Source organism: Mobula birostris, chromosome 29 (genome assembly GCF_030028105.1).
Source record: "Mobula birostris isolate sMobBir1 chromosome 29, sMobBir1.hap1, whole genome shotgun sequence".
NCBI lineage: Eukaryota > Metazoa > Chordata > Chondrichthyes > Myliobatiformes > Myliobatidae > Mobula > Mobula birostris.
In genome coordinates, this window is record NC_092398.1 from 10,772,791 (window position 1) to 10,795,906 (window position 23,116).

General features: G+C 45.8%; 2 protein-coding genes across 7 annotated transcripts in view; one reads left to right on the forward strand and one right to left on the reverse strand.

The window, feature by feature from the left end:
* Window positions 1-5,916, reverse strand: part of kdm1a (lysine (K)-specific demethylase 1a) — an 83,710-nt gene extending 77,794 nt beyond the window's left edge. For 4 of the 6 annotated variants that reach the window (XM_072246782.1, XM_072246783.1, XM_072246781.1 and 1 more), the window contains exon 1: window positions 5,493-5,916. In XM_072246782.1, coding sequence (XP_072102883.1) covers window positions 5,493-5,732 — 240 coding nt within the window. In that variant the 5' untranslated portion in view covers window positions 5,733-5,916. The remainder of the gene's footprint in view (window positions 1-5,492) is intronic. The other 2 variants (XM_072246786.1, XM_072246787.1) reach the window with 2 other exon arrangements.
* A 4,623-nt stretch (window positions 5,917-10,539) lies between these two features.
* Window positions 10,540-23,116, forward strand: part of tmem30b (transmembrane protein 30B) — a 45,976-nt gene continuing 33,399 nt past the window's right edge. The window contains exons 1-2 of the mRNA XM_072246788.1: window positions 10,540-10,977; window positions 20,207-20,314. Coding sequence (XP_072102889.1) covers window positions 10,768-10,977; window positions 20,207-20,314 — 318 coding nt within the window. The 5' untranslated portion in view covers window positions 10,540-10,767. The remainder of the gene's footprint in view (window positions 10,978-20,206; window positions 20,315-23,116) is intronic.

Genomic DNA, 23,116 nt, shown 5'->3' on the forward strand with positions numbered 1-23,116 from the left:
AGGTCATAGACTGCAGGACAGAGTGACTTGGAATGGGGTCAGGAGTCAACAACACCCGGGGGAAATTGATGAAGAACGAACGGACGGGAAAATTGTGAGCTCCAATGTGCACATTAGACTGTTTCATTAAAATGGGTCCTTTTCCTTTTTGTTTTCTTTACTAACCTTATAGTCAAATTTAAGAATTATAAAGCTCAATTGTTTAATTGCATATGGAGTACTGTTTGCTATTTCGTGTACTGATATGTAACGGGGAAAACATCACGCAGCATTCACACAAACCAGATTTCACTAGTTTGGCGGGCCGGAAACTGTCTTCCCCTAGATTAACAGCACTGGCTGAACCTGAGGGTTACAATAATAAATCAGGCTTATGTTACTTTGTTACGCTTGTACTCATAACACCACATTTCCCAGACTCTCGAATTATTTGGGTCTTTTGGGTCTGATCAACCCAGTCCATTACACCTTTCCAACAACAAGATTCTACTACCATAAAGCATTCTCCTTCTGCCCTTCACTTACAGCAGTTGAAATGGATCAATCACTGCTTTCAAAACACCCAACCTGATTCTCTATACTCTAACCTCGTAGGCCAAGTTCCTGTATGGAGCTTAGACAATGGCCCTGAGTTCTGCTAGTCACACCCTTACATTATGCAAGGAGGGAATGTGCCACATAAATAGCAAATCATAATTTTTTTTAAAGAGGGCACAAAAACATAAGAATTAATTTTCAATTCAGAATCAGAAACAGGTTTAATATCACTGACATATCATGAAATTTGTTAGCTTAGCAGCAGCAGTACCAATACATGATAAATAGAAGAAAAAATGTTAAAAATGAATTACAGTAAGTATATATATGCATATTAAATTAAAAGTAGTAGAGCAAAAACAGAAATAATAAAAAAAAGTGAGGTAGCATTCATGGGTTCAATGTCCATTTAGAAATCAGATGGCAGAAGGGAAGAGCTTGTTCCTGAGTTGTTGAGTGTGTGCCTTCAGACTTCTGTACCTCCTTTCTGATGGTAACAATGAGAAGGGGGCATGTCTTGGGTAGTAGGGGGTCCTTAATGATGGATGCTGCCTTTCGGAGGCACTGCTCCTTGAAGGTGTCTTGGATACTACGGAGGCTGGTCCTCATGATGAAGCTGACTAATTTTAGTAGCTTCATCATGTAGCTTCTTTCGATCCTCTGCAGCAGACAACTCCCCCCCCCCCCCGCCTCCACTCCCATACCAGATGGTGATGCAGCCTGTCAGAACGCTCACCACTTTACATCTGTACAAAGCACATGTAAATACTGGAAAACACCAATAATTACTGTCCCATAATTCAGAAATCCCAATGGACCAGTAACTGCCTCACCACTACAATTCAATAAGCTGTCAGTTCCTTTATTTCTTTTAAACTTAACCAGTTTATTGAAAATTTTATTAACCTAGGATGTACTGGGACACATCATCAGTGCTGTAAGCTGGAGTCTTCAGGTACCTCTGTTCTTTCAATGTCAGACACCCTCGCCCAGCCAACCCAACCATGGTTGATCAGGCCCCAGCTTGTATCCCAGAAGCATCGGCCCACGGGTCACACCTCTAGATCCACAATCATCTGGAGGCTCGCTCTGTGATGGCCCTGATGTCTCTTTTCTTTGCAACCCCTGTCATGCCAAGGAGAGAGTAGGTTCTGCAGAGTAGGCAACCAGCAAAACCTTTACATCCCACATCTATCATGCCCTCCACCCTGCCTCTTGTAATAATGTGAAATAACTAATGACATCAATCAAATGCATGTTGAGGTATCATCCAAAAGTCCAGAAAATTTACTAGCGCAGCAACAAAGTCCCCAGCATACTGGATTATTAAAGCTTTACTTATACAGTAGTCATTTATGCCTTCCAATTACATGACTGGTTAAAACCTGCATGCTTTGCAAGAAGAATGTGTGATACAATCACAAACAAGAGAAGATCTGCAGATGCTGGAAATCTGAGCAACACACACAAAATGCTGGAGGAACTCAGCAGGCCAGGCAGCATGTATTGAAAAGAGTACGGTCGACATTTCAGCCCGAATCATCAACTGTACTCTTTTCTATAGATGCTGCCTGGCCTGCCGAGTTCCTCCAGCATTTAGAATATGTAATACATTGTGTCAAATAAACAACCATGGACTCATTCACGTGAAACATACATTCATGACTGACCCCACGTACAATGTTAGAACTTGGTAAATCAGTTCTAATTTCAAATTTCAGAGAAACACATTTTGCCAAATCTACTACACAATTAACAATTGTAAAGCAAGTGGGTGAGGGAGAGGGGGTTGGGCAGTTGTTTTGTTGCTGCTTGTGCGTGGGAGGGGGGCTTTGGGTTCTAACGTTTTCCTCTAATTCATTATTTGGGGTTTTCTTCTGTTTATGCTGATGTCTGTGAAGAGCAAGAATTTCAGGTCGTATACTACACACATTCTCTGATATTAAATTGAACCATTAAACCATAAATTGCATTTCCAAATAAAGGATCCCATTAAGCAAAGCACAGCAAATAGATCAAGCTGAAAATGCCTTAAAACAAAACCAGTTCCCACAGAAATACTATAAAAGGTGCAAATAAATGCACAATTGTATAAGACTTGCAATTGTACAAAGTGCGGACACAGTTACTCCAATTAGTAAAACCACTATTCACTCTGAAGTGGGTTCTTATAATCAGATCAGTACAGAAGTTCTATTCAAAAGCCGATTTTAAATATTGTTAGAATAAACTCTAACAAAAATATAAAAACTATCATATAAATATTGTTCCGCACTTTGTTGAATCCAGAATACAAAAAAGCACGGGACATTCAGCCTCCCATTCCACATCATGTACAGTCATAAAGTATCACTTTAGGATATCTTTGAATAATTTCCAATTCTAGATGCTGAGGCATCCCTTGTCTGGCTCCTTGACCGTGCCGAAATGACATTGTTCCATCAACTCAGATGGCTAAGCATTCCGCATAACAGCCAATTCTGTCCCAGCAAACGTCTGACTTGGTGCCAATTGCACTATTGTACAGAAAGCACGTTTAACAGGACTGACAGAAGACTGGTGTTGCTAGAGTGGCAGGTCTTCTGACTATCAATGTTATTTGGACTGATATTTCCACACGGTTTGAATTCGTTCTTTTTAGAGTTATAGGACACTACAGCATAGAAACAGGCCCTTTGGCCCATCTAGTCCATGCCAAACCATTAATCTGCCTAGTCCCATTGACCTGAACCAGGCCAATAGGCTTCCATACCACTCCCATTCATGTACTTATCCAATTTTCTCTTAAATGTTGAAATCAACCCCATATCCGCCACTTGCACTGGCAGCTCGTTCCACACTCTATAGGAAGAAATTTCGCCTCATGTTCCCCTTAATTTGTTCACCTTTCACCCTTAACCCATGACCTCTGACTATAGTCTCACCCAACCTCAGTGGAAAAAGCCTGCTTGCATTTACCCCACCTATACCCCTCATAATTTTGTATACCTCTATCAAATCTCGCCCTCAATTTCCTATGTTCCAAAGAATAAAGTCCCAATCTATTCAGTCTTTTTTTATAACTCAGATCCTCAAGCCCTAGCAACATCTGCATTCCTTCAATCTTATTCTCATCTTTCCTGAAGCTAGGTGACAAAAACTGCACACAATTCTCCACATTAGTGCCCTGCCACTCACCCTGGCTGGTCTTACTTCACACTTGTCTGCATTAAATTTCACCTGCCATTTTTCAAGCTGGTCCAGATCCCACTGCCAGCTTTGATAGTCTTCCTCGCTGTCCATCACTATCCTGCTTTCATCTGCAAGTATGCTGATCCAATTTACATTATCTTCTAGATTGTTGATATAGATGACTAACAACAATGACCCAGCACCGACCCCTGAGGCACACCACTAGTCACAGGACTCCAGTCAGAGAGGCAACCATCTGCTACTACTCTCTGGCTTCTTATACAAAGCCGATGTTTAATCCAATTTACTACCTCATCTTGAATACCAAACGTCCGAACCTTCTTAACCAACCTCCCATGCAGGACCTGATCAAAGGCCTTGCTAAAGTCCATGTAGACAACATCCACTGCTTGCCTTCAACTTTCCTGGTAAATTCCTCAAAAAACTCTAGACCTGACTTACCAGACACAAAACTGTGCTGACCATCCTTAATCATTACCTGTCTAACCAAATTATTATATAGCAGGTCCTTAGAATACCTTCCAATAACTTTCCCACTACTGACGTCAGACTCACCAGCCTATGATTTCCTGGTTTATTCTTAAAGCCTTTCTTAAACAATGGAACAATATTACCTACGCACCAATCCCCCAGCACCTCACCTGTGGCTAAGGATGCTTTAAATATCTCTACTGGAGCCCCTGCAATTTCTGCACTAGCATCCCACTGGCATAGAAGGGAACCACACATCAGGTCCTGGGGATTTATCCACCCTAATTTGCCTCAAGACCAAAAAAAAAATCCTCTGTATTCTGTATAGGGTCCAGGACCTCACTACAGCATTTACACACATCAGAAGCAAAAATTCCATTTTAAGATCTCACCCATCTCTTTCAGCTCCACACATAGATTACCATTCTGATATTACACAGTGTTATAATAAATTTTACAGTGCGGCAACCTGAAAGAGAGGATAGGAACCTATTGGCATAGTCCATTCAGATGCCAAAACCACTGAGATTTCTGGAGAGCCAAATAATGGATTATAACAATTTTACCGTCTTAGTATTTGATTTATTCAAAATGTGATCATGGCTGCAATTACCAAAGACTGTAAAATAATCTACATGATGGAATCCTCAGGCAATTAGAGCACCTCTTCCCCTCACACACAACAAAATGGTTTCAGAACATCAACGACCACACATCAGATGCAAGCCACACGCACGCACACCTCCAATACAGCAACCCACATAAGGGACTTAGCTGAACACATCTGCTTTCCTGAACCCAGATCCATTTCCCACCACTTACTCGAATCAGCGAAACTCCCAAAAAAGCCCCACCAACCTGTGTCCCCTCCCTACAGCATCTCACGACCCCTGTCCCTGTCAATACTGCCTTCCTCCTCTTCATGACATCTCACTACTCCTAGTCTCCTTCGCACCCCACCCCTCAACCAGGAGATGTCTCGATCCTCCCCAAGGGGCCAAACCATCCTTCCCCCTATCTCATACCCCACACATCTGCGCGTCTCAATCCTCTTTACCACTCTAACCTCAACCAGGAGTGTCTCGATCCTCTCTCTCTCCCCCACGGGGCGAAAACATCTTTGCCCGTACCTCATACCTCACCCCCACGGGGCACCTCGACACCCCGTCTCCAATCCTCACCCCACCCACACCCCCAATGGGCGTTCCAATTCTTCCGCTTCCCCCACCTGGAGCTTCGATCCGCTTCCCCACCACCACCCACCGGCACCCCGTTGTTCCCCGGAGCCTCACCTTAGCCCGCTTGCGTTTGCTGGTCCTCCGGCCGTCCGGCGTCTCGGCCGTGCCCCCCTCCATCGTGCCCTCGTTGCTGCTGCTGCTGTGCGGGGACGCCCGCTCCTTCTTCTTGGGGGTGCGCTCGGCGGCGGCGGCAGAGCTCGCAGCCAGGCCCAGGCCGCCGCCGTCCGCCTGCGCCTCCAGGCCCTCGGGCCCGGCGCTTTGTCTCTCTTCGCTCTTCTTCCCCGTCAACATCATCACGACGCCGGCGGGCCCGCGGCACGCCAACCAGCGGCCTTCACTTTAGGACAAGGCGCCCCCGGGGGCCGGCCGCCCGACCGATCGATCCGTGATCGATAATCAAACCAGCCGGCAAATTCAATAAACACAATACAATCGATTGATGGCTCGCTTTCAGAACAACCTATCTTGATGCGCGGAAGTCCACTTTGCCCGCTCCTCGATTGGCCCCGTCGCCGAACTCGGGTCGGCCATTGGATGGCGCAGGGTGTCAATCAGACCGACGGACGCCAGATGGGGGCAGCGAGTTAGATTGAGAAGGGAGCGCGCGGTCGCGCACGCACAGGTGAGGCGCGTGCACGCATCACCTTGCTCATCTTGGTCGGTGGCAGGGTCTGCACCAGGTGATGTCAGCCAAACCTGAAACTCCCATAGAGTCATAGAAAAATACAGCACAGGATCAGGCCCTTCAGCCCATCTAGTCCTTGCCAAACCATTTAAACTCCCTACTTCCATCACCCTACACCAAAACCGTTGCCCTTCATACGCCTACCATCCATGAACCTACCCAAAGAACCCAGACAAGTGTGAGGTGTTGCACTTTGGTAGGGTTGGTGCAGGGAAAGACACCCTCAGTCGGACACTGAGGAGTGTGGTAGAATGAAGGGATTTGGGATTACAGGTCAATAATTCATTGAAAGTGGCATCGCGGGTACATAGGGTCTTAAAGAAAGCTTTTGGCACATTGGCTTTAACAAATCAATATATTCCGCACAGGAGATGGGATGTTATGTTCAAGTTGTGGAGGCATAAGTTGGTGTATTGCGTGCAGTTTTGGTCACCAACCTGCAGGAAAAAATGCAAACAAGGTTAAAAGAGCACAGAGAAATTTTACAAGGGTGTTGCCGGTTCTGGAGGACCTGAGTGATATGGAAAGATTGAATAGATTAGGACTTCCTTGGGATTCACGGAGAATATATTTAAATAAGGTTGCACAAACACACTAAAGAAGAAGCACAAGTAGGCAATTTAGGTGCATCAGCCTGCTTCTTCATTTGACAAAATAATGGCTGATAGTCCATTTTCCTACCACCCTCTGTGTTCCTTATATATTCAGAAATCAAATAGGACACAGAACAACAGAACAGGCCCTTTGGCCTGATATAACCCCCAATCCTAAGAACTTTCTACAGGGGCACAATTGAGAACATCTCGACTGGCTGCATCGCTGGTTGATATGGGAACTGTACTTCACTCAATCGCAGGACTCTGCAAAGAGAGGCGCACACAGCCCAGCGCATCTGTAGATGTGAACTTCCCATGATTCAGGACATTTAAAAAGACAGGTGTGAGAAAAGGGTGCGAAGGATCACTGGGGACCCGAGTCACCCCACCACAATCTATTCCAGCTGCTACCATCCGGGAAACGGTACCACAACATAAAAGCCAGGACTACCAGGCTCCGGGACAGCTTCTTCCACCAGGCCATCAGACTGATGAACTCACGCTGATTTGAGTGTACTCTATATTACATTGACTGTTCTATTTAATTATAAATTATTATAAATTACTATGATTGTGCATTGCACATTTAGACGGAGACGTAACATAAAGATTTTTACTCCTCATGTATGTGAAGGATGTAAGAAATAAAGTCAATTTAATTCGATAAGTCTAAGCCATCCGGGTGACAAATTACATAAACCTCAAACCCAACCTCAGGACTCAATCTGCTTCGGAACACTCTTGCTTGATTCTATTGTTTGCATGAATGTGTCTTTTTCTCTCTATATGCTCGCACTGGTTTTGGTCTTTTTGTTTCATTGGGTTCTTTCCGGTGTCTTGCTTTGTGGCTGCCTGGAAGCAAACAAATCTCAAGGCTGTATAATTTATAAATTCTTTGATAATAAACGTTCTTTGAATCTTTGATGATAGATGTTGGTTTCTTGACGCAGCGCCTCCTGTAGGTACTACCGATGGTGGAGAAGTATGTGCCCGTGATGTCCACGACCCTCTGCAGCTTCCGGCATTCCTGCACTTTAGAATTTCTCGACCAGGCCAGTCAAGATACTTTCAACTGTATATCTGCAGAGGTTTGTTAGAATGTTTGGTAATTGCTAAACCTCCTTAAATTCCAATGAATGTAAAGTCACTGGTGCACTTTTGTTGTTATTCCATATATGTGCTGGGTTGAGGATGCTCAGTCCACAGAGGTGATCCTGAACTTCTGTTTCTCTGCTGTTATAATTCATAATCCTGCTCTCACTCTGACCCCTCGGTCCTACGCAGTTGCAATACTGATCAGCAAGCTTCAAAACCTGGGCCTCTGTACCTCCCTCCAACCGGAGTCCAGTTGGGGAGCCTATGGTCAGGGTGGATCAAAAACAACTTCTCCTCCTGGCTAACAATCAACACCAGCACACCTGTGTGCCCACTGCTCTACTCTCTGTACACCCACAGCCCAGAATTTCAGATGATGAAAAGGCATCTGTTAGTCTTACGAGACCATGGATCTGCACCTGGAAAGTCTTCACTCTGCAGGGCGCAGGCCTGGGCAAGGTTGTATGGAAGACCAGCAGTTGCCCATGCTGCAAGTCTCCCCTCTCCACGACACCAGTGCTGTCCAAGGGAAGGGCATTAGGACCCATACAGCTTGGCACCAGAGCAATGTGTGATTAAGTGCCTCAGCTGGGACTCGAACTCATGACCTTCGGGTCGCTAGTCCAATGCCTTATCCACTTGGCCACATGCCAGATGATGACAAGCATTCAGTAACATCACCCTCTCAAAACTAATCGATAAGCTCCAAGACCTTGGCTTCAATACCTCCTTGCGAAATTGGATCCTGGATTTCCTCGCTTGCAAACCCCGATCAGTTCAGATTGGCAACAATACCTCCTCCACAATCTACTTCAGCACAGATGCACTACAATGCTGTGCGCTTAGCCCCCTGCTCTACTCACTTTGCACTTATGACTGTGCGGCTAAGCACATCTCCAATGCCACATTCAAGTTTGCTGACTGTAGGCCAAATCAAAGGGGGTGATGAATCAGCATATAAAAGGGAGATTGAAAATCTGGGTGAGTGGTACAGTAACAACAACCTCTTATTCAATGTCAGCAAGACCAAGGAGCTGAAGGAAACCAGAAGTCCATGAGCCAGTCCTTATTGGAGGAGCAGAGGTGGAGAGGGTCAGCAATTTTGAATTGGCCACACATTTTAATTCCACGTCCCATTCCCATTCTGATATGTCTATCCACGGCCTCCTTTACTCTCAAGATAAAGCCACACTCAGGTAGGAGGGACAACACCTTATATTCTGTCTGGGTAGCCTCCGACCTGATGGCATGAACATTGACTTCTCTAACTTCTGTTAATGACCCACCTCCCTCTCGTTCCCCATCCCTTATTTATTTATTTATTTATTTATTTATTTATTATGAGATACATATATATATATATATATTCTTTCTCTCTCTCTCCTTTTTCTCCCTCTGTCCCTCTGACTATACCCCTTACCCATCCTCTGAGTTTTTCCCCCTCCCCCTTTTCCTTCTCCCTAGACTTCCCGTCCCATGACCCTCTCATATCCCTTTTGCCAATCAACTGTCCAGCTCTTGGCTCCATCCCTCCCCTACTGTCTTCCCCTATCATTTCGGATCTCCCCCTCCCCCTCCCACTTTCAAATCTCTTACTAGCTCGTCCTTCAGTGAGTCCTGACAAAGGGTCTCGGCCCGAAACGTTGACTGTACCTCTTCCTAGAGATGCTGCCTGGCCTGCTGTGTTCACCAGCAACTTTGATGTGTGTTGCTTGAATTCCCCTGTTATTATTTCAGAGGACCTGTCCTTGGGCCCAGCACATAAGGCCAGTTACAAAGAAAGCACCTCAGGAGCTTGTGAAGATTTGGCATGACATCTAAAATGATGAATAATGTTTGTAGATGTGTTGTGGAGATTTTTGATAGCTGCATCACAGCCTGGCATGGAAACACCATTCCCATGGAATGGAGTGGGCATGGCCCATTCCACCACAGGGAAAGCCCTCCCCACTATTGAGCACTTCTACACGAAGCACTGTCGCAGGAAAGCAGTATCCATCATCAGGGACCCCCACCACCTAGACCATGCTCTTCTCTTGCAGCTGCCATCAGGAAGAAGGTACGGGAGCCTCAGGTCTCACAGCACCTGGTTCAGGGACAGTTGTTAACCCTCAACCATCATCAGGCTCTTGAACCAAAGGGGATAACTTCACTCCGATTCACTTGCCCCATCACCGAAATGTTACCACAACTCTTCATCTCAAGTTCTCAATACTTACTACTTATATAATTTATTATTATTATTTATTTGCACATTTTGTTCTCTCCTGCACTCTAGTAGAACGTCCAAGTTGGCGTGGTCTTTCAATGATTCTATTATAGTTATTTATTGTATTATGGATTTATTGAGTATGCCTGCAAGAAAATGAATTTCAAAGTTGTATGTGGTGACGCATATGTACTTTGATAATAAGTTTACTTTGAAGTCATTGTAGAAAAGACTGGTGTCATAGAGTCATTGGATACAACACAGAAACAAGCCCTTCGGCCCTTCGAGACTGTGCTGGATATTGCATTATCTTTCACACTAATCCTGTATTACCCCCATGTTTTTGTATATATATTTAAAATGAATAAAGTTGCGTTTTCAAAATGAAGCAAGTAATTGCCAGCAATAAATAACTGTGAAGTTTAACAAGTTGCATTTCAGACAAACGGCCGGGCCGAGGATCGTGTTGAACCTGCTGGGAGTAGGGTGGAGGGATTGCAGGTAATTGCTGAGCCGTGTGACGCAGTGGGCAGTCCCGCGGTCTGGGTGGGGAACCTGGCCCACATCGGAGGTGAACGTCCGGGATCAAAAAGCTGAGGCGGCCGTCGTCCGTTTTCTCTGTTGCTCCCACCCCACTTGATAGTTTCTTTGGGTCGCTTCCCCACCCACAGGTGACAGGAAGAGGCCAGGGTCAAACTTCTCGACTTCTTCCCTCTTCCTGCTGTGCCAAAGTCGGCGGCGGGAATGCCTCAGGTCGCGGGATCGAGCCGACACGAAGGCGAGGTTACCTCGAACAAGCCAGATAACACCGCGTTCAAACAGCAGCGACTGCCGGCCTGGCAGCCCTTCCTGTCGGCGGGATACGTCCTCCCCACCTTCTTCATACTGGGGGTGATATTCATCGGGATCGGGCTCGGCCTCTACTTCACCTCCAACAGCATTATCGAGATCGAGGTGAGTCCCGTCAACCGGTCGGAAACGTGTGTGTGTGTCTCCTATAATAATAATTATTAGGAGACATATTATTAATATTAATAATAATATGTCTCCTAATAATAATAATAACTAAAGTTTGACCACTTTAGTTTCAAAAAGTTGAAACGCAATTTCTAAAATTAAATCAATAAGGTTTTCACCATGTTGACCCAGATACTTCCTCGTCTCCCTGTCGATATTCTGAGGGCACTGTGTCTTCTATAATTTCCTGGTTTGTTGTTTCCACCGCTGTCATTCTCCAGCACGTCCCAAGCCAACCCTAGGAGATGCTTCACTCCACCTTTTACCCCCTCCCTTCCCACCATCCAGCGGTCAAAAGTCATTCCAGGTGAAACAACCTTTCGCCGACACTACTTCCAGTGCTCACGATCCTCCATACAGGAGAAACCAAAGTGGACAACATACGCCTTTCACTTTAATTAGGAAAGCATTGGGACAGTACAACTCAGAACCAAACTCTTTGGTCTACAATGTCATGCTAATGTAACGAAACGAGCAATTAAATAGATACCTAACCTGATTGCTTCTGCCTATACAATATCCTTTCCCTTTCTCCCATGGTCCACTCCAAACCCCTACCCCCCCCCACTCCAACCCCCTACTCCCCCACTCCAACCACCTACCCCCCACACCCCACTCCATCCCCCCTACCCCCACTCCCCCTATCTATTCCCCCCTCTAGCCTCTTACCTCTTCTCACCTCCCCCTGAGTTCCCTCCTCCTTTTCTCTTTCTCCCATCATCCATCCTACTCTTTCCCCTCCCCTCCCCTCCCTTTGTCTATTCCCTACTCCTTGGTCTATTTCCCACTCTGGCCTCTTGCCTCTTCTCACCTTCCCCTGAGTTCCTCCTTGTTTTCTCTTTCTCCCGTGGTCCATCCTACTCTTCCTCCCCTGCCCTTGTCTGTTCCCCATTCTTACCTCGTCTCACCTCCCCGAGTCCCTCCTTTTCTTTTTCTCCCGTGGTCCATCCTACTCTTCTTCCACCCCCCCCCCCCCGCCTCCCCGCCTCCCCACTTTGGCCTGTCCGATTAGATTCCTTCCTCTCCAGCCCAGTGAGAATAAAGGGAGCCTTTTCTGGTTGGCTAGTGGTGTTCCGCAGGGCTCTGTCTTGGGGCTGTTCTTTTTATGTTATATGTCAATGATTTCGATGATGGAGTTGATGGCTTTGTTGCAAAGTTTGCAGATGATATAGAGATGGATGAATGGGGGCAGGTAGTTTTGAGGAAGAACAGAGGCTACCGAAGGACTTAGACAGATTTGGAGAATGGGCAAAGAAGTGGCAGATGGATTACAGTGTCAGGAAGTGTACGTTCATGCACTTTAGCAGAATAAGTGAAAGGGTTGACTATTTTCTACGTGGAGAGAAAATAACAGAAAAAAAATGAGGTGCAAAGGGTCTTGGGAATCCTTGTACAGGATTCCCTCAAGGTTAATTTGCAGCTTGAATCTGTGGGGAGGAATGTTAGCATTCATTTCAAGAGGACTAGAATATAAAAGCAAGGGCGTAATGAGTTCCTCCAACAGCTCGTGTGTTGCTTAGATTTCCAGCATCTTCAGATTTTCTCTTGTACGTAATGTTGAGACTTTATAAAGCGCTGGTGAGGCCTCACTTGGAGTACTGTGAGCAGTTTTGGGTCCCTTATCTCAGAAAGGATGTGCTGAAACTGGAGAAGGTTCAAAGGAGGTTCACAAAAATGATTCCAGGATTGAATGGCTTGTCACATGAAGAGCGTTCGATGGCTCTGAGTCTGTATTCACTAGAATTCAGAAGAATGAGGGGTGACCTCATTGGAACCTAACAAATGGAGAAAGGCCTTGATAGAGTGGATGTGGAGAGAATGTTCCCTGTGGTGGGAGAGTCTAAGACCAGAGGACACAGCCTCGGAATAGAGAGGTGACCTTTTAGAACCGAGGTGAAAGCTTTCTTTAGCCAGAGAGTGGTGAATCTGTGGAATTCTTTGCCACAGGCAGCTGTGGAGGCCAAGTCTTTATGTGTATTTAAGGCAGAGGTTGATAGATTTGTGATTGGTCAGGGCATGAAGGGATCCGGGGAGAAGACAGGAGATTGGGGCCAAGAAGAAAATTGGATCAGCATGACGAAATGGCAGAGCAGGCTCGATGGGCCAAATAGCCTAATTCTGCTCTTGTATCTCATAGTCTCCATGGTCTAAGAGGGGTAACACCCCCCCCCAGCCGTTATCAATACCCTTTAGAGATTGGCTGCCTAGCGTCAGTGGTCGCATAACCAGGATGTGCGATGCGCTGGGGGGTGGGGGATAAGCAGGTACTACACCTTGCCCAAGGGTGACCCGCAGGCTAGCAGAGGGAAGGAGCACCTTACTCTCCCCTTGGTTGCAACATACAGTATCTCCACCCTGCCACCCACTTCATATGATAAGCCCTTCAGCCTATACAGACAATGCAGGGACGGGGTTAATTTAGATTAGTATCATGGCACAAAGTTATGGGCTGAAGGAGCAGTTCCTGTGTTATTTTGTGATGGAAGAGCATTGACCTGAACGTCTACTCTGTTGTAAGAAGTGCTGTATGTCCTGCTAGTCTTTGCAGCATTCTGTTTTTATTTTTAGTACTTGAATCCATTAGTGGGATACTGAAACGGTAGCACAGTGGTTAGCACAATGCCTTACAGTACAGGTGACCGGGGGTTCAATTCCAGCTACCCCCTGTAAAGGAGAGTGTACACACTCCTTGTGACTGTGTGTGTTTACTCTGGGTGATCCGGTTTCCTCCCACAGTCCAAAGGCGTACTAGTTGGTAGGTTAGTTGGTCCTTGTAAATTGTCCCGTGGTTAGGCTAGGGTTAATTTGGGGGATTGCTGAACGGCACTGCTCGAAGGGTCTAATCCACTCTATACCTCTGTAAATAAGTAAAACTAAACTAAGTGCCTCCCTGAAATGAATGTAAAGGATCCCACAGCAATTTTTATTTTGATGAGATTGTGTCTTGGCCAATATTTATTTTTCAAGCAACGTAAAAAAAAAAGCTGGTATATTTGGTCATTGTGTGGCTGCTCTTTTTGGGATCTTGCTGTACACAGACTGGCTTCACACACAAAATGCTGGTGGAACGCAGCAGGCCAGGCAGCATCTCTAGGAAGAGGTACAGTCGACGTTTCGGGCCTAGACCCTTCGTCAGGACTGACTGAAAGAAGAGCTAGTAAGAGATTTGAAAGTGGGAGGGAGAGGGGGAGATCGGAACTGATAGGAGAAGACAGGAGGGGGAGGGATGGAGCCAAGAGCTGGAAAGTTGATTGGCGAAAGGGATCCAGAGCTGGAGAAGGGGGAAGATCATGGGACAGGAGGCCTAGGGAGAAAGAAAGGGGGTGGGGAGCCCAGGGGAAGATGGAGAGCAGGCAAGGAGTGATTGTGAGAGGGACCAAGAGGGAGAAAAGAGAGAGAGAGTGAGAGACAAAAGGTAGGGGGGGGGGGTGGAATAATAAATTAAATAAATAAGGGATGGGGTAAGATGGCATTAACGGAAGTTAGAGAAATCAACGTTCATGCCAGTCTGGCTTGTTTTCTACATTTTGGGGTTTCTGGGCTGCGGTTTGAAAGGCTGTAAGGTCAATTCTGCACTGTCTCAATAAATAAAAATCTCCCATTTGTCTGCACCGGTAGTTAGGATTACTGATTGACTGGCAAAGGAAAGACATCTGAGAAGGTGGTGAGTGCATCAAGGAGATTTTACTCCAGGAATACCATTAGTAGATGTGCAAAAAAAAAGAGCTGGGTTTTAAAATTGAATGGGGCCTTGTAAAGTGAAAAGGAATCGCTAACAATGAGGCCGAATGGCAGCTGCAGTGCGGTCTGGGGTGCTTCAGTGAAGAATGTTTTGCCCTGCAGCGGCATAGCGTTGCGACACTGAACTAAACTGAAAGCGACTGGAATCCTGGTTTCACGTCTGATAGTCTGTGTTTTCTCAGCTTGCATTTTACCGTTTGCGAAGTTTGTTCTTTTTGGGCAATATTACCACAAATAAATTAACAAATAACGAAGCGTAAAAGGTGGCTGTCTGTCGTGTCCGACAGTGACAGGAAACCTGTGTGGGAGAGGTTTTAAAGTGGAAAAGCCGTCGCACTGGGGCAGCTCTGCTCTCTCGCTCTCAGAAGTCCAGGTCCAGTGGTACAAACAAGTATCACAAACTGGGGTCTTCCTTGGTTGCAGTGGGTGACCGTGACGTCTTCTGTGCCTTGTCAGGCCCTTCGCTCTCCACGGCGCGTTGCAGAACCACCTTCCTGGCTGTTGGATCTCACTGTAGATCTCACCCGCCCAGTCCGCCGGAGCCGACTTCACCTGCTGGGACAGGCATGCCCCTGTCTCACCGGGGTGTGAGGTCCACCAGCTACGCTCACCTGGTTTATCCCGCCTGTCAAAGCGGTGTACTGTGGTGCGGCCGCTGTCACTCGCAAACAGCTACTGGAACCACAAGTGAGAGCTGAGTGTCTGATGGGGACCAAAGGTGAGTGAGCTGCCCCAGAATGGACACAGCAAGCCCCCTCCCCAGAGGTGCTACCCCTCCCTGATACCCTATACACAGGTGTATAAATACTTCGTATTTTTAATGCAGTTCTTAACATAAAAATACTGCAAACTATTTCCTAAAGCTACAAATCAATATGATGATTCCGAGTTGTGAGGAAATATTAAGGGAGGTGACTAAAGACTTGGTGGGTTCAGCACCTCGGGATGCAGCGTGAGTGTGTCAGACTCTAGGATCAGAAGGCTTTATGTTCAGATGCCGTCAGGGTCAAACCTTCAGGGTCTGGTACAAGTCGATGGGAGTAGGCAGAATAACAGTTTGGCACAGACTAGATGGGCTGAGGGGCCTGTTTCTGTGCTGTGGTTCTCCATGACTCTGAGGTCTTAAAGGAAAAGGGTCCTTTTATTAAAAAAAAACATGAGATTTCTCAAAGATTCATCAAAATAATCCTGGCTGTTGAGTGATCAATCAATATTTTGAGTTCCTGTAGTTTGTTTATTTATTGAGATACAGCGCGGAATAGGCTCTTGCGTCGCTTCAAGCTGCACTGCTCAGCAAGTCCCTGGATTTAATCCCAGCCTAATCGCGGGAAAATTTACAATGATCAATTAACCTACCCAACGGGTAGGTCTTTGGAAGGTGGGAGGAAAGCGGAGCACCCGCGGCGGTCACGGCTAGAACGTACAAACTCCTTACGGCAACGCCGGGAATTGAACCTGGGTCGTCAGTAGTGTAAAGCGTTCTGCTAACCACTACGCTACCGTGCCTCTTATAAATGAATTGGGAGGGGGGTAAAAATCAATTAAATGGCTGAAAATATTGCATCCTAATTTTGTTCGTCTTTGCCAACGTATCACAGTGCGGCTGTGGGGCAGAGACAGAAGAGCACAGAAATACAGAAACAAAACGTAACTGAGATATGGCTGGAGGAAACATCAGAGCAAGGTCCACTTGGATTGCCTTGAACCGTGTTGACAGTCGCATGATACAGTGAAAGCAATTGATCTCAGAGTTAAGACTACGGGGCACAAAACTAGGACAGAGACAGCACCAGCTCTGACAGCTATAGTCCAGTCTCGGTTTTCCTCCCCAGTGATACTTTATGCTCCGTCTCAAATTGCATATAACTAGATCATTAGTGGCTCAATAGTTCAGATGTGGTCTTGATGAAAAGCTGATTGGCGTTGTTATTAAAAGCAGGAATGAAGTAACAGAGACAGAATCTATTACGTAGAACATAGAAGAGTACAGCACAGGAATCGACCGTTTGGTTGGTTGTGCTGAACCAGCTAAAAAGCAAATCAAAAACACCCAAACACTTGTCCCTCCTGCCAATGCCATGTCCATATCCCTCCATCTTCCTTACATCCATGTGCCTATCCAAACAACTCTTAAAAGCCTTGAATGTATTTCCCTCCACCACCGTACCAGGCAGCGCATTCCAGGCATCCACCACTCTCTGAGTAAAAAAACCTGCCCCTCACATCCCTCTTGCACCTACTCTCTCTCACCTTCAATGCCACCCTCTGGTATTAGGCATCTCAACCCTGGGGAATAGATACTCCCTGTCTACTGTATCTATGGCTCTCACAATCTTGTAAACCTCTATCAGATCTCCCCTCCTAACTCAGAACACAGACTCTACAAGGCAGTGAAGTGGAAATTGGTGATGGTAGGTTGAAGGACTATACAAAATGGGTGCAAAGTACATTTATTGTCAAAGTATGTATTCAGAATACAACCCTGAGATTCACCTTCTCCACAGACAGCCACGAAACAAAGAAACACCAAGGAACCCATTCAAAGAAAAACATCAACATTTCCCCCATATACAAAAAACAAATCACACAAACAGCAACAAGAACGTCAACCCCCCCACGCACAAAAAAAAACAAATCACGCAAAAAGCACCAACAAGTAAGAATGGGTTAGACAGTGAATAACATTTTCAGAATGCTGATATCAAGTATGATAATTATTCAGTAAGGGTTGGCACAGTGGCATAGCGGTTAGCGTAACAGTATTACAGCGCCAACAACCCAGGTTCAATTCCCACTGCTATCTGTAAGGAGTTTGTACATTCTCCCCGTGACCACTTGGGTTTCTTCCAGGTGCTCTGGTTTCCTCCCACAGCCCAGAGGTTTTCGGGTTAGTATGTTAATTGGTTACGTGGATGTAATTGGCCAGCACGGGCTCGCTGGGCCGGAAAGCCCTGTAACTGTGCTGTATCTCTAAATAAAATAAAATAGACAAAGGGAAAAAAGAAGGCAGCTCAAATGTGACAGTGTTCCTGTGCCACATGTTGTGTAATTTACTACATTCAATGGGCTAAACAATTTCAACATATCACCTCCCCCCCCCACCACCACCATGCCCTGTCTCCCATGGTCCACTCTCCTCCCCCATCAGATTCCTCGTCCTTCAGCTCTTTACAATTTCCACACATCTCCTTTTAGCTTGTTTAAAAACGCAAACACAAGAAAATCTGCAGATGCTGGAAATTCAAGCAACACACACAAAATGCTGGTGGAACGCAGCAGGCCAGGCAGCATCTCTAGGAAGAGGTACAGTCAACGTTTCAGGCCGAGACCCTTCGTCAGGACTAACTGAAAGAAGAGATAGTAAGAGACTTGAAAGTGGGAGGGGGAGACCCGAAATGATAGGAGAAGACAGGAGGGGGAGGGATGGAGCCAAGAGCTGGGAAGTTGATTGGCAAAAGGGATACAAGGCTGGAGAAAGGGGGTGTGTCATGGGACGGAAGGCCTTGGAAGAAAGACAGGGGGAGGGGAGCACCAGAGGAAGATGGAGAACAGGCAAGGAGTTATTGTGAGATTTATTTATTTTCTCTCTTTCCCTCTCACAATAACTCTTTGCCTGTTCTCCATCTTCCTTTGGTGCTCCCCCTTTCTTTCTAACAAGGCCTTCCGTCCCATGATACTCCCCCTTCTCCAGCCATGTATCCCTTTTGCCAATCAACTTCCCAGCTCTTGGCTCCATCCCTCCCCCTCCTGTCTTCTCCTATCATTTCGGGTCTCCCCCTTCCCCTCTGTCACGTACCCCGTGACGGGTTAAAGAATCAGCAGAAATGGAAAACACCTTGGAGTCTGGTATTGCTGTTAACTAATGCTATTTATTAGTAACTATGCAATGCAGTAATATAACTCAGATAAATCAAACAGGTTAGCAATGATTATATAAATATAAATATAAAAACCAAGCTTCTTCAAGCCTAGGGGTAAATGGATACTGTCTTACGATGAGGAGTAAAGTTCAATTCAGTTCAAATCGTGGTATTGAGTTGAGTAGTAATGGAGAGAGAGAGAGAGGTGTTTGGTTCTTCAGGTGAGCTGATGCCGTTGATCTTCCCGTTGTCCTCCGAAACTTCCAGGTTAGCCAAACTTGACCAACTTAAGAGCACTGTCTTCGAGTGGTAGTTTACCAACCCAGTTGAGGGTTAGACACACTAGCAGACTCCACAAGGTCGCTCTTTGACACACTAATAATCACAGATCGATACCTCATAATCAATCCACAGTCCCACACTCCTGGGCACCTAAACAGGATAGTGGTAACTTCACCACACCCTTGTGTGCCTGCATGTCCTGTCCCTGTGAAATAAGCAATCACGCTGGTTTAAATACTGTTGTGCTGAACACCAGCTGTCCATCAAGTAGCTCCTCCCTTCTCTCTCTGTAGGAACTCAGAAGCTGGCAGTGTCCTTGCAGAAATTCCAAACAAACTGTGAGCAGTCTTCACCTCTCTCTCTCTCTTAATAACAAGATGTTTGTGTTGTACAGCTCGCTCTCTCTTTTTTTAAAAGCACAGTTCATAAGGGATAATTCAGGATCCCGTCACACCCTCCCACTTTCAAATCTCTTACTATCTCTTCTTTCAGTTAGTCCTGACGAAGGGTCTTGACCCGAAACATCGACTGTACTTCTTCCTATAGATGCTGCCTGGCCTGCTGCATTCCACCAGCATTTTGTGTGTGTTCCTTTTAGCTTGCACTCCTTTCCCTCCCCCCACCTTATTCTGACTCCTTCCCCCTTCCTTTCCTGTCCTGAAGAAGGGTCTCGGTTTGAAACGTCGACTGTTTATTCCTTTCTGTAGATGTTGCCAGACTTGCTCGAATTCCTTCAGCATTTTGTGTGTGCTAGTGTGTTAGTGTATGTTGGTTATTCTGGATTTCCAGCAGGATGTGGAGAGGATGTTTCCTATGGTGGAGGAGTCTAGGACCAGAGGGCACAGCCTCAAAGTAGAGGGACATCTATTTAGAATGGATTTGAGGAGGAATTTCTTTAGCCAGAGGGTCGTGAATCTGTGGAGGCCAGGTCACTGGGTGCAATTAAGGCAGAGGTTGTTAGGTTCTTGATTTGTCAGGGTGTGGAAGGTTATGAGGAAAATGGGGTTGAGAGGGCAATGGATCAGCCATGATGAAATGGCAGATCAGACTCAATGGGCTGAATGGCCTAATTCTGCTCCAATGCCCTGTGGTCTCCTGGTAAAGAAATTCAAGTTTTCATTGCCATTGACTGCAAGAATATATATTTTTTCTAAACATGCATTTTTCAATCATCTGCCTTAAAGGTACTTCGTTATGATCGTGCAAATGTGGTTTATCTTCAGAAACTTGCCATTAGATCAATCTCTGAGTGTTTTACATCAGAAATGTTTTCACTTCCTCAGCTTGACTACACTGGCAACCAACCGAACAGTTCGTGCTTCCAATGCACTAACAGCACAGTCAAGAACTGCAAATGTAGCGTAACGTTCAAGGTGGACACCGTGTTGGTGGTAAGAACACTGAATGCTCTGGCCAATAGGCTCTTCAAATTAAAAGTGTGTACTTTGTGCATTTTAAATGTCATTGGAGTTGAAATCTGCCCTTCATTAGATTGACTCAACAGTGATATAACAAATTCAGGTTAAGCTAGGCTTGACAACTTGATTGCATTGAACTTAAGTGCAAAATTCAACATCTGTCCCTGCTCAGCTCTTAAATTATCTCTCCCAGAAGATCAGTGCTAGCAATCCTGACTAGTCAAAAAAAAATTATTATGGAAATAGCAATGAAGATTCCTTCTATATGGCCAAATGTATATTTAATATTTCAATAACATTTGAGTCATTTTGTAGGTATCTACTGGTGGCCACCCATTTCAGTGCTACTCCCCATTCCCATCCCAACATGTCAGCCCACGGCTTCCTCTACTGCCGCGATGAGGCCACACTCAGGTTGGAGGAGCCTCACCTTGTATTCTGTCCGGGTAGCCTCAAACCTGATGGTATGAACATCAATTTCGCGAACTTCCAGTTACTGCCCTCCCCTTCACCATTCCCCATTCCTGTTTCCCTCTCTCACGTTATCTCCTTACCTGCCCATCACCTCCTTCTGGTTTCCTTCCCACTCCCTTTCCCCTTTCTTCCATGGCCTTCTATCAGATCCCCCCCTTCTCCAGCCCTTTACCTCTTTCACCAATCAACTTCCCAGCTCTTGACTTCACCCCCTCCCCTCCCCCTGGTTTCACCTGCCACCTTGTACTACTTCATCCCCTCCCCCCACCTTCTTACTCTGACTTCTCCCCCTTTCTTTCCAGTCCCAATGAAGAGTCTTGGCATGAAACATCGACTGTTTACTCCTTTCCGCAGATGCTGCCTGACCTGCTGAGTTCCTCCCAGCATTTTGTCTGTGTTGCTTCGGATTTCCAGCGTCTGCAGACTTTCTCGTGTTTGTTTATATATTGTTTGATTAAGCATCCTTGTTTGTTTGAGTGATTCATTATGGGTTATCCATATAAATACGTGAACTGCATTTGTCATCATGTTACCACGTGATATGCGCGCACTTCGGTTAAAGCAAACCCAAAGTTAGACCCACATCTCAGACTCCCGTGTCTTCCTTTGCGTTAGTTTAACGTTTTGAAGTTACAAAGCATAACGGCCAAGGACAGATAAAGATGGGCGTCCGTCATTGGTGCCCTAAGTGTCAGTGGAGTTATGGGCAATTAATGATAAGACTTGAAAAAGGAATTTTTAAAAATCATCTATTTAATGAAAATCATGCTATTCCTTTCAAGAATACAGATTATTTCTGTCATTTCCAGCCAGGGCCAGTTTAAGCCTAACATGTTGTCTAACAGAAACTGAATGATAAAAGTGGATGAGGAAGAATTTCTTTAACCAGTGATCTATGGAATTCATCGTCACTGACGGCTGTGGAGGCCAAGTCATTGGGTATATTTAAAGCGGAGGTTGACGGGTTCTTGATTCGTCAGGGCATCAAAGGTACAGGGAGAAAGCAGGAGAATGGGGTTGAGGGGGAAGATAAATCAGACGTGATGGGATGGTGGAACAGACTTGATGGGCCGAATGGCCTGATTCTGCTCCTACAGTACTGAGCAAAAGTCTTAGGCACATTTATATAGCTAGGGTGCCCAAGACTTTTTCACAGTACTGTAGTAATTTTATGTATTGCACTGTACTGCTGTTGCAAAAAAACAAATTTCGTGACATGTGAATGATAAACCTGATTCCAATATGGGTCCTTATTGCGGACTGAGAGTGGGAAGGGGGCAGGGAGAGGAGAATTGTGGTTGGGGAAAGGAGATGGGAGCGGGAAGCACCAGAGAGACATTCTGTAATGATCAATAAACCAATTGTTTGGAATCAAATGACCTTGCCTGGTGTCTCGGGGCTGGGTGTGTCTGCACCCATGCCACCCTCTCTCCCCCCCCCCCCGGCTCCTGCCGCTCCTTCTCTGCCACCTGTACCACACCCCTCCCATGGCGCTCCACCCTCGCCATTCCCAACTTTCTTTGCTCCCGCCAGATTTACAAACTCGCTCTCCACTCCACATTGATAGATACAGTACTGTGCAAACATCTCAGGCTCCCTAGCTGTGTATATACTGGGGTTGTATACACTGGAATTTAGAAGGATGAGAGGGGATCTGATTGAAACATATAAGATTATTAAGGGATTGGACACGCTAGAGGCAGGAAACATGTTCCTGATGTTGGGGGAGTCCAGAACCAGAAGCCACAGTTTAAGAATAAGGGGTAGGCCATTTAGAACGGAGTTGAGGAAAAACTTTTTCACACAGAGGGTTGTGGATCTGTGGAATGCTCTGCCTCAGAAGGCAGTGGAGGCCAATTCTCTGGATTCTTTCAAAAAAGTGTTAGATAGAGCTCTTAAAGATAGTGGAGTCAAGGACTATAGGGAGAAGGCAGGAACGGGGTACTGATTGTGGATGATCAGCCATGATCACAGTGAATGGTGGTGCTGGCTCGAAGGGCTGAATGGCCTACTCCTGCACCTATTGTCTATATGTGCACATACTTCGGCACAGTACTGTATGTCTTAAGGTCTATGGTCTTATAATAAAGAGGGGTTCATTTAGGACTCTTGATTCTTGTTGTGTTATGAGTTCAATTGGTGTTGGCACTGGGAGCCATGCAATTAGTTTAAGATTAAGACAATTTACCCAAGATGCTACACCTCTTAAAGAGACTTTGTTAAGCGATGTCAATACTTATTCAGAGGCTCGCCCCCATCTCCACTGATTTCCACTCCTGAATAAGAATAACTTGGGTGAGA